Source organism: Priapulus caudatus, unplaced genomic scaffold, assembly GCF_000485595.1.
Source record: "Priapulus caudatus unplaced genomic scaffold, Priapulus_caudatus-5.0.1 Scaffold1491, whole genome shotgun sequence".
Classification (NCBI taxonomy): domain Eukaryota; kingdom Metazoa; phylum Priapulida; class Priapulimorpha; order Priapulimorphida; family Priapulidae; genus Priapulus; species Priapulus caudatus.
The window spans coordinates 7,736-19,559 of record NW_014578552.1 but is presented as its reverse complement, the minus strand read 5'-3'; the positions used below and the strand labels follow the sequence as shown (position 1 = coordinate 19,559).

General features: G+C 41.8%; 1 protein-coding gene across 1 annotated transcript in view; it reads left to right on the top strand.

Annotated features, from left to right (window-relative positions):
- Positions 1-11,213, top strand: part of LOC106816803 (growth factor receptor-bound protein 14-like) — a gene marked incomplete at its 3' end in the record, with an annotated part of 29,214 nt that extends 18,001 nt beyond the window's left edge. The window contains exon 2 of the mRNA XM_014821427.1: positions 11,057-11,213. Coding sequence (XP_014676913.1) covers positions 11,057-11,213 — 157 coding nt within the window. The remainder of the gene's footprint in view (positions 1-11,056) is intronic.
- Between the last annotated feature and the right edge of the window lie 611 nt (positions 11,214-11,824).

Genomic DNA, 11,824 nt, shown 5'->3' with positions numbered 1-11,824 from the left:
ATGTAGATGAGATGGGATGGGAAGGTTGGGGTGATGTAGATGAGATGGGATGGGAAGGTTGGGGTGATGTAGATGAGATGGGATGGGAAAGCTGGGGGTGATGTAGATGAGATGGGATGGGGAGGCTGGGGGTGATGTAGATGAGATGGGATTGGGAGGCTGGGGTGATTGAGATGAGATGGGATGGGAAGGTTGGGGGTGATGTAGATGAGATGGGATGGGAAAGCTGGGGGTGATGTAGATGAGATGGGATGGGGAAGCTAGGGTGATGTAGATGAGATGGGATGGGGAGGTTGGGGTGATGTAGATGAGATGGGATGGGGAGGTTGGGGTGATGTAGATGAGATGGGATGGGGAGGCTGGGGGTGATGTAGATGAGATGGGATGGGGAGGTTGGGGTGATGTAGATGAGATGGGATTGGGAGACTGGGGGTGATGTAGATGAGATGGGATGGGGAGGCTGGGGGTGAGGTATATATATAAGCGCATGACGATGGGGGAATCTGTGATGGTGAGGTGCATGAGATCTGATGGGAGGGGCGTACACGTGTATATGTGTCTGTGTGTGTGTGGAGGAGTGGTTACGTGATGGCTGGTGGAAAAGCTGAGGGCGGTTCGTGAGAATAAAGCGTCGCATGCATTCACGTACGTGTTAAATTAATCATGCAACATGTAAACTCAGCAGGCGTCGCATGATTGCTAACACGTATCAATAACTACTACTGCTACTATATACTTCGCTTCCTCTGCGCGAGCAATCTATCTTCTCCCCATGCTACACGGCTATTTCATTAGGCTTTATACAAACTCGGGGCTCCAGCTGTAGTTTAATCGATGCGTTATCAATGCTCCTCCTGATTTATTGCAGCCGGTGTGTCGAGCGAAAGCTGGGGAAATTGTGTGAGAAAAAGAAGAGAGTGAAAATGTATAGGGGAAATTACTTTTATCAAGAGTACATAATAGAGAAGAGTATGACACCGTTTTAACAGCGTTTTGCATAGTTTTCAACTTGTAAATATTCTATCAATATGTGAATAATTATATTCAAACTTTACCTTATTTTCTTCTATGAGTCTCCCTTAATCATATGGCACCACCAATTTACCTGAAAATCGTATGTGTTCTTCAAAAAAAGTTCTTTTGACATACGACACGGTTTCAAGACAGTTTCCACGAAAGCTTTCCACAATGGCAGCATGTGTTAGGCGATAAGTTATAGTATTGGAATTAGTCGTTCTATTGTCTCTTATGCTGTAATAGTTGAATTTACAACCTTTGGATGGCTGACCAGGCCTCGCATATCAAACTGTGTCGAAGATTTCGCTCTAAACACATGCTGCATGTCGTGGAAACTGTTTGAAACCGATGTCACGTATTCAAGAGAACTTTTTTGAAGAACCACATACGAATATTGTCGGAGGTAAATTTTGTGTAGTCATAATGATTAAGTATGATTCCTTTCCACAGAATCATAGACCGAAAACAAGGTAAATTGGTGAGAATAAATAATTTATTCACTATAATATTGATTAGAAAAATTTACAAGTTGAAAAAACTATCAAAACGCGTTAAAACCGTGTCATACTCTTCTCTATTATCAGGCTCTTGCTTTATGTATAATGCTTTACGCGTATCGATCTAATATTCTCATGTTTCTCATATAACCACGCGTACGTTTTGCGATGCATTGTCGTTCACGCATTTTACTACTACATCAAATAATGACGTAAGCACATGGTCAGGAAAATGCAAAATGGACAGAAACTTAAGCAATTTTGTTATGGCCAGTTCTGATCATAAATCTGGGTCCGAATTGTCCTTGCAAAATTCGAAACTTGAAAGCGAGTAGCGAATTATCTTTTTCGGTTCGTTATTATATAATATTATACCGGCTACTTGTCAGTGATTCGTATCGTTCTGCTAGTAGTAAAAACAAGAGAAGTGCCACAATTGCTGGTCTAATAGAATCGAGGATATTTAGTAAGCTGAGTGCCGTATCGAGTAAATTATCTTGTGTATTGCACTTGATCCTGGATGATTGAATGTCATCTCATTCTCGTAAAATATGAAGATATATAGGTCGTATAGCATTGTTTCTTTCCTTCCGATTGACGGTGATGTTATCTCCGGTAGAGATAGGCTTCATTAATAACAGGATTCCCAGAAATGATGAACAGGCAGTGCAGGTTTTGTCTGTCATCGCTTCACATGGATAACTTGTGGTCTACGTTTCGTACTAGTCCTTGTTTTATACCGACCTTGTTATTACCACGGTTTGTCTCCTCTGCTCTGGCGCGACGTTGTCTAATCTCGAAATATGTTGCCTGTGTGTGCTTCGCTGCAGGCTTCTATCTCGGGTAACATGATAACGTGCGCAACGTTCACATTCGTGGACGAGACTATACTCTTGCGCATTTTCTATCGAAAAACTTCTAAAAACTTTCCTCGGAAATTTCTGAGATCAGCTGCAGCCAATGGTTGAAGGTCAACAACGGCTCGTGAAGTCGCAATTGCAGGTGTAGACGATTCAAAGCAAGGTTTAATTCTCCATTTTCCGGCCGAATGGTCTACCGCTCCTATGAGCCCGAGTCATTGTCACAACATCATTGGGTCCTTATTTGCCGAAATAAAACCGGCCGGGTTCCACAATTAAATTAGTCCACAATGTAATAGGGGGGGGGTGGGGGGGGGCGGGGGGGGGGGGGTGGGGGGGGGGGGAGGGGGGGTGTTATTATATAAGGCGTAAGAGCGGTTTTCAGGCTTTTCGTCCGGTCCCTGTATGAAACAGCTGTCTGTCGTGCCACTGGAAGACTGCTGCAGGGCGCGTGCGCCAGAAATTGAGGAATTCAGTTAGAAATAATCTGGTAAATGGCCTGAGCTTCTCGTCGTGAAACCAATTTCAACACCTAGCTCCTGACCAACCGTCTCCCGGAGGGTGTTCGCGCTTTCACGCACAGATTTTACCGATTGTACGAGACTTGATTTCTGAAAACAGTTTATGCGTATGTGAACGAAGTACAAAACGAATCATAGGTTGCGTAAGGCCCTTACTAGTGAGTTTAGAACATTTAAGTATGCTGGCTTCAACCCAAACTAAGCTGTTTTCTCTTTCTTACTCAAATATAAAAGCATGTGAAGTTACACAGGATATTTTTTTAAAGAGTAAGATCCTGGAGGATTTTACAAAACAAATGCATACTAAATTGTGTTTACAAACGTAAATTTCATCTTAAACACTTTGTACATGGAAAAATCAGCTAACCGGATTTTCACCAAAAGTAAAAAAGCTGCCTGAACGTTTTTTGTTCGAGACTAGATTAAGGACCTAATGATGTCCATTACAAGAGGTAAGAGAAGCGAGACTTGGAACCGATGTTCACTAAAAGTACTAAAGGACACATGGTGTGTTGCAGGTAATATAATTCGTCCATATGGAGTTTTTTAACAGTGTGGACTATAACCAGTGTAAAGTCAGCGTACAGATTCTTTCACAGTAAAACGATATCATATAATAGTATATTCTATAACTATAATATATGGAGCATCTATAACGTCGAATTTCGAGGCATAAGTGTGAGAGTCTCTCGGCCGATGTCTCTCAAATGAGCGCACACCTCGTGATGAGGTGGCAATTAAATCACGTTGTGCATAGGCGCATGGGACACTTATACTCATCCTGTTCCCCCGCGCTCTGACGGCGTCCACGGAAGGTTTCACTCGGCGAAATCAATCAGGTCACCTTCTTCACTTCTCTCATTAGCACATTCTGAATCTGAATGCCCGCGGAGCGTGCGTTTGTCCGGCATGCGTTCTCTCTCCTGTGTACGTAGCGCGGGAGGAGGGCTAAGACTCTCTGGTTTTCTCTAACTCTCCACCTCGCCCGATGCAAGTGAATCAAGTGGTAGCTTAGCTCCTCCCTCCGGGGATTGTCGGAAAGATGAATTTGGTTGCTTAATTTTGGAAGGTGCGTTTGTCAAGCGGAGGAGATGTTAACGTTGTTGTTTGTTGTTTCATTTGTTGGCAGTGTAGTCCAGTGTAGTACATTTGAATGTTACTGTAACGTGCAGGCAGCAATTACGAGGACCTACCACAGTCCTCGCGCCATTTCGCGGGACAGCTCACTGGCAATCTGACCCATTCTACCCGCACGCGAGCCCCGCATCCTAATCATTTTCACGCATTCACGCAAAAAGAAAAAAAACTGTATGTAACAACTTCAGGAATTTAAAGTTTTTATGCCTTAAAATTAGATTTTGTCTTATTTTTTTCGAATGCAAACAGAATAATGTAACTGCAAATACAGTATTTAAAGCCAGATATTCAAAAAAAAAACTGGTTTGGTTTGAAATATTCTGAAACTCCACAGTATGATTCCAAAATATCCCATTGTCCAGCAAGAACTGTCACTGAAAGCCACCAGCAAGTCTGGTTGAACACGCCTTGCAGGTTTGCAATTATCCTATGTCAGATAGCTCAGCTTTTAGCATTAGCTGTGAATTGAATAAAGAAGGACCTAGGCATACCAATAATGCCTCAATGTGACGACAGATTATTAATTGACCAATTTGTTGCAATGGAAAATGGCGAGAGATTTCATCCGTTCCGAAATGAGGCTAAACGCGTGCACGTAATTAAAGTGGCACTAATCAGGTGTTCCTAGAATGAAGATGCTTGGCAATTGCGGGCAAATTTAATCGAGTTCAAAATGAATTCGCAACTAAGATTTCGTCCCTTGCCTTCCCCTGTGAGCCGGAAGCTGGAGTGAAGAACCATCGGGTCTAAAGCGTTTTGACGCTGCGGGTTTTTTCGCCCACCTGTGCTTCCTTTGTCAAACTATATATATTAATATTTGACTGTACATTTCCTATTGGCCGCTGTAAACTGTATGATACACGATTATGCACAAATAAACAATCTTGAATCTTGAAACTCAGCGACGGGATCTAGAATACGTGTCGTAATGGACGTGTCGCAAGTAAGGACAAGCCGATGCCAGTTTGTTCTCACTTGGTGCTGATGCAGGTATATTCGCAAGAGGTCCCTTTGGCGATAAATGCAGGCACGAACTGGTAAAACTTAATCGTCGAGAACATATTTTCGGACCGATCAGGCGGCTTTAATTGAGAGACGGTCGCGTCCTATTAGAGACTTATACGGTTGCGGCTTTATTGAGAGACGTGGTCCATCTAAGACATCTTACGGTTGCGGCTTATAATCGCTAGCAAGAGATGTTCGGAATGAAAGCCGCAGCTGTTCATGATATGTACCAAGCTGGGCAATAACAGCGGCGTGTGCCAGCTGTTGGCGTCGCACATGAAAGCTGAAAGGATCGGTCAACTGATTTTCCCTAAGCGCGTCATTTATAAATGTATGCGAATCTATCGCGGGCAGCATCTGCCTAGTCACTTGATGGCCATGGAGTCGGAGCGAATCCACCTTGCAAAGCAGGCAGCGGATGCTAAGTCTGCTGCGGTTCACGCACAATGCCGGTGTTTGTCGTTAGATTAATGGTCGATCCACTCTCTCTCGTTCTCTCATCTCTGAGAATTAGAGAGTGTCGATCTTGTTTCATGTAAATTCGATATGTAATGAAGCGGGACATTAAAACTGCAGGTCTTACTTGGGCAGTACTGAACCCGACCGAATCGTTATGCTGGCGCGGATAAGATAACAGGCAGCCATATATCTTATGGTTTCGCTGCACATGTGATATTAATATATAATAACATAGTAGTAATTATATGTATAATATAATATATATATATATATATATATATATATATATATATATATATATATATATAATAGCCAAGTACTTGTAGTTGGCGGGCAGGGAAGGGCGGGGTAAAGTTTACGGAAGTGAGGGTGATTATGAAGTTTGTTTTCAAGTCGAGGGGCGTTGTCGAAAAACTACAAATAAAGTAGCTGATGTAATGCTAATGATAGCACTTGGTGTTTTGTATTAAATAATGTGTACGCAGAATAGCCTTGACAGAAACGCATCGCAGCTATGAGGAAAACTTTCGATAATTTGTTGTCCAAGGCTGCTGATTGGATGAGAAATGATCGCAAAACTCAAGAAATCAATTTAATGTCATATTATGATGGTTAATCAACGTATAAATATTAATTTGATGACGACATCGGTCATGAGAATTTTTTCCTGGCACAGGCAACAGCAGTCGCCCGGATCCCTATTTTTTAGCACCACACCCTCATCTCAACATCCTACTCTCATAGATGAATCAACATTATTATTGGCACCAAGTGTAGATCAATAAACATCGATGTTGGTTATTGTACACAAAGGAAAATCTTGCATAAACAGGTAGACACTAAAGTATGTTAGATTGATATTTTCAAAATTGACGTTTGCTAGTGAATTTCAGTCTTCACGAACTAAACTAAAATTTAAGAATCCAATGTAATCAATCAATACTGAATCTGCAAAGTCCTTTATGTTGGCAAACTGTGATCTTATTGTGCGAGTACTTGCCATAAGAGTATCACGAAAAGATCTACAAGATACTACTGTGACATCAATGATTAAATGGGAAATTTTCAAAGATTTTTTCGTTTTCGCTTCTGTCAACTTTGGCGAGATGTTATTTGTCACGATCTAACGATCTAGAAGGATACATAAGTTATAGGCACCTCGATTTACTTTCTCGGAGCAAACGCGGCCCCATGCGCGTGTGGGTGTTGCTCGTATAGGCGATGAAATATGCTTATATGGACTTGTGTCCAATATGATAATTCATGCATTGGCGGGTCAATATGCAAAATGTGAGTTTGGTTTCATTCATGTCTTAATCTCTTTATTTGCACATCCAGGGGCATATCCATCATTTTGTGGGTTTGTGTGTGAGCAGTGATATGTAGGGTAAGAAGACGTACGTCAACATTTAAGCGTCATCCACTTCCCCTTCTAACCAATTGTCGAGACTCCGCAGTAAAAAGTAGCACCATTGTAATATGAGAAATGGTCGCTTATATCGTCTTTAAAAACAATCATATACAATCAACTACCATAGTAATGGTGGCCGAATGGCTACGGATATGTTTATTATTATTTTAATTCATTTCATCCAAATTCATTTCATTTTAAATTTATTTTTCGATTCCAAATGTCATTTTCAATTTCAAAATTCATTTTCATTCCAAACTCATTTTCACATTTACCAAAATTCATTTTCATTCCAAATTCATTCCATTTCAAATTCATTTTCATTTCAAATTCAAATTTTCATTCCAGAATCATTTGCGAAGGCCGCAATCGCGAGTGGCCGAGATGGTATACGGATATTGTGGGGCGGAGGTGACGTCCACTTCCTCTTTAGTGGGACTCAACAACCTTCTATACAAGAGAAGCAAACGCGGAGTGTTGGCAGTTAGGTTATGGTTACCTACAGACATACCCGCGATACACTACAACCGTTACACTGCACTGTATCCGATAGTCTGTTGGCTATTAGGGGAAGCAGGTGGCTATTGAAGTTTTGATAGTATACGTATCTTGTATCAACGGTGACGCCGTCACTCAACCGGCGCGGTGGTATTAGTCCAACCCACCCTAATAAGTTGTGAGTTGGGCTATAGTAAGTATATTATATATGTTAAAGTAGTTGAGTTAACCATCAATAAGTATGCATAAGCAGAGATGCCGCGACGACCTCTCTCAGTAACTGTTTTAGGCGATGTATATATTGAAGAATAAACACATTTTAACACACTAAAAGAAATTCCGAGTGACGAGATTTCAAAGTAGATATCCGTATATGTTTAATATGAATGAGTCGAAAATCTGTTGATTTTATCAATGGTATATAATACATTATCCAAAAACTTACTTATCTATTCCCGATTATATAACCAAGACAAAACACCTTAACAAATGAGAGCGTTTGTATCTGGTTCACATCGCGTTATGATCGCCGATCTAAGGGTAAGTGACGTCACTCCGTTCACGCAGAGCGCATATATCACGTTAGCCCTATCTCGCGCCATCCGCAATATTCTAGTCGGCGCTATACTGACACTAAAATAAAAACAATTTTCGTGAGGTAACAATTAAGATACTTTAGTTGAAATCGAAAAAGATGACTATTTGTGGAAATGAAAACTAGAATTTGAACGAGAAACACTCATTATGCTATATATGAAAATGAATGTGTATAATTGCACACTGAATGAAAATCTATGAAACATGAACAAGAGAGTGCCCGCATTGACAATGTATTCGGAAACAATGTGAAAAAGGAATAATCGGAAATGAAATGAAATCACCTAAATCACACAATATATAAGAGAATATACTGTACCACCATCCCTCGGTCCAACCCAAACTGAACTACATGGATAGTACGAACAATAGCTTCACACCCTCCATTTCAACTTGTCTGCCTTCAGAATCGCTGCCTACCTTTAAACTGTCTACGTCACGAATTTCGAGCACCAGGCGAAAGTAGTGATATTTTTGTGTTAGTTTTTGTAGGAAAATAAAATGTTAGAAGATAATACAATATGCTTTCTATTTACTTTTCATGCTCATAATACCTTCTTCATAAGGTCCCTTAATTTGCCGGGCATTCGATGTAACCAAACGTTGTGTTCAATCAACAACCGCCACTGAATCGAAACATTGTATTGGTGGCGGCCCACTGCGACGCAAGCTAGCCCGATATAGCGAAATTTGCGGTAATACGAGGCATTGGCAAAAGTTATTGTGCGCAGCCATGAAAATTCCTTGTAAACTTAAGCGGGAGTTTCTCAAAGTATAATCTTTCTTTCGGCTTTTTCTCTTTCGCTTTTTCTTTCCGAGCACTGGTCTCCCACGATTGTTTAGCGTTTAGTTTATCTAGTCTTCTGATCGATCCTTAATGGGGATGTCACAAAACATTTTTGTTGGCAGAAAATAAAAAACACAAAATTAAATTTCGCAGTTTAATAATATCTTTTTCAAACACATAATACACAGGAAACATATATTATTTATTTTTCCTATATTGTAGTATTCCTATAGTAGCCAAGCACAAATCAAAACAGAAACTGGTTTGGGCACCAATTGTGGGCAACTCATATCACAAATGCACGATGAATACGACCACAGCAGACCAGTGCAGCAAACGCGAGTGAGCGCCGAGTAATTGTGTAAATATGTTAGGTAACACCTAAATTCAATCATCGTCAAATTTTTGCAAATTTAACGCAACGTAAAAACATTTAATATCAGGTGAGAGCTTAGGATATATTTATAAACGTTAGTATTCTAACTTTGATGTAAAAAAAATTAGCAAAAATAGAGGTTTCAATCTATAAATTTCAGGAATATCGTGAACGTAGACACTTTGAAAGCCGATTTATGCTGGTGTGCGCGCGTGCGTGTGTGTAGACGTACGTGTTGTGTACGTACGTGTGGCGTGGTGTGTGCTGTGTGTTGTGTGTGTGTGTGGTGTGTGTGTGCTGTGCGGTGCGCTGCGTGCGGTGCGTGCGGTGCGTGCATGCGCCGTGTGTGTGCGGCGCGAGTGGCGTGTATGTGTGGCTCGTATGAGGGGAAAGCGCGGCAGAGAACAGCGCCTCTATAAACGCAGCAGCGGCTTTTACTGTAGCTTCCACGCTCATCCAAAAGACTATAAAGACCTCTTCGGTCGCCGTCGGTAGCGCTGCGTCCACTCTCGGTAAACGTGCATTTTATGCGGACCTGTGCCGCGCGCTCACGCCTCACGATATAGCCGGTCAGTTGAATTAGGTGGACGCTGGACGAAGTTATCATCAGCGCTGCGCTGCGGCGCGGACGAATTGACGCGGCACGGTGATGCATCAGCAACTGCTGCTGCGGGCGGCGGTTGACGATGACGCTGCCGCCACGTAAGCTGCGACTCTTATCACTTTGTCTTCGGATTACAAACACTGCGGTGATGCGGTGATGCGGTGATGCGGTGCGACATGAAGGGGACTTTAGCGGTTCGCTCGCGCGTCGGTGATTTTATGTGGCTTTTTATGTGCGTGCGTGCGTGCTTCTTTTTATGTGCGTGCGTGCGTGCTTCTTTTTATGTGCGTGCGTGCGTGCTTCTTTGCGTGGCTTCCTGCGCGCCTTGTCAGCTTTGTACCACACGTCGCAGCGATTCCTTCTCTATTCTCGTCCGACGAGTCCTGATTTAGCCTCGCTGATGGCAAATTATGCTCCACTCTTAATACTGTTAATAGTACTGTTAAGCCAGTAGAAAGGACACCTGTATAATTGATTGGGCTGTAAAAGGACACTTGGTGCAGGGGTAAGGGGGAAGGTATCAGGGGTAAGTTATGCCGCGAACCCTCCTCTATAGAACAGCCAGCTGTCTATAAGAGACACTTGGTGTCTCTCTTGAGTGACACTTATATGCAGATCTATGCGACAGTGAATCGTAACTCGTGAGTGTTCAGAGTTGGGTGTAGCATCGTCGCGATATGATCGATTCGAATTCGAGAGACCGCAGTGAGCGATTTTACTCACACGCGGAATTTCAGTAATCAGAGAGAAGATCAGAAACGATCAGATCTGAAGGAAACGATCAGGAAGATCAGAAATCATCGACCGCCGCGTGGTAATGTAATATATATAAATATAATGGTAATGTAGTATGTGAACCCGGTGGAACGTGCAACGCGTGGAACGTAATGAAGAGTGAACACAGTGCGAACAGCAGCGACTCCCCTGGGTGCTCCCTCTATGTTCTTGTATTTTTGTCATCGAGTGTTGTTCTTGGTATCTGAGATTTAAGTTTTTTTGCGCAGTTATGGTGGCAATTTACAACTTAATAGGGCGGTAACAAGAAAACGATTCACGGTAAGACGATTCTGGACTAGACCACGTATTATTTAGACTACCTGCGTGAGGCAGCGCCTTATTTTTACCTATTTACCTTTGTCTCTCTGTCATCTCATCGCAGTACCTCTGCCATTGTTCCAGATGCTGAACTTTTACAACAGTGACAACAGCTATAAGTAGCTGTTGATCGAGGAACATCTAACCTTGTCTCTCTGTCGTCTCATCGCAGTACCTCTGCTCTTGTTTCAGATGCTGAACTTTTACAACAATGACAACAGCTATAAGCAGCTGTTGATCGAGGAACATCTGCGCGCGAAGGACGTCTGTCATCTACTCGCGATGAAGAACCACGTACCAGAGGAGAAAAGCTGGGCCATCGTCGAACACATAGAAGAACTGGGACTACGTACGTATGCCGCAGCCGCGAAAGTAACGCGAGTGTTAGAACAAGGATTTCACGTGTTTTCCCAACGGTTTTCATAGTTGATTGAAAAAATTTCATCGGATCTCTATAGTTCACAGGAAAATAAAATTTATCTGAGTTATTTATTTTCCTGTGAACTATAGAGATCCGATGAAATTTTTCAATCAACTATGAAAACCGTTGGGAAAACACGTGAAATTTATTATGGATCTAACTCAGATTAACTTTATTTTTCAGTTTTCATAGTTTCTCGACTGTTCTGTTCTGTTCTGTAACACAAAGTGCATGCAGTATAATAAAATAATATATATATTATTTATAATTATTATATATATATATATATATAATAAGCTGACATGTCTTAGAACACGAGCACGTACTTCAAAGTAGATTTATTTACATACATCAACTTCGTTAGCATGTGATTCTCGCTCTCGCGAGTTGCCACGAGCCCGTACTATTAGCCCGTATTACTCTACGCTATGGTACCTTTAGCTACATGTCTAGATAGAATACCAGTTTAAAACAATTCACGTCTCATAGCGCATTTGTTGTGAGTCCGCATTTTAGCGATTATTTCATTTTCGCGAATC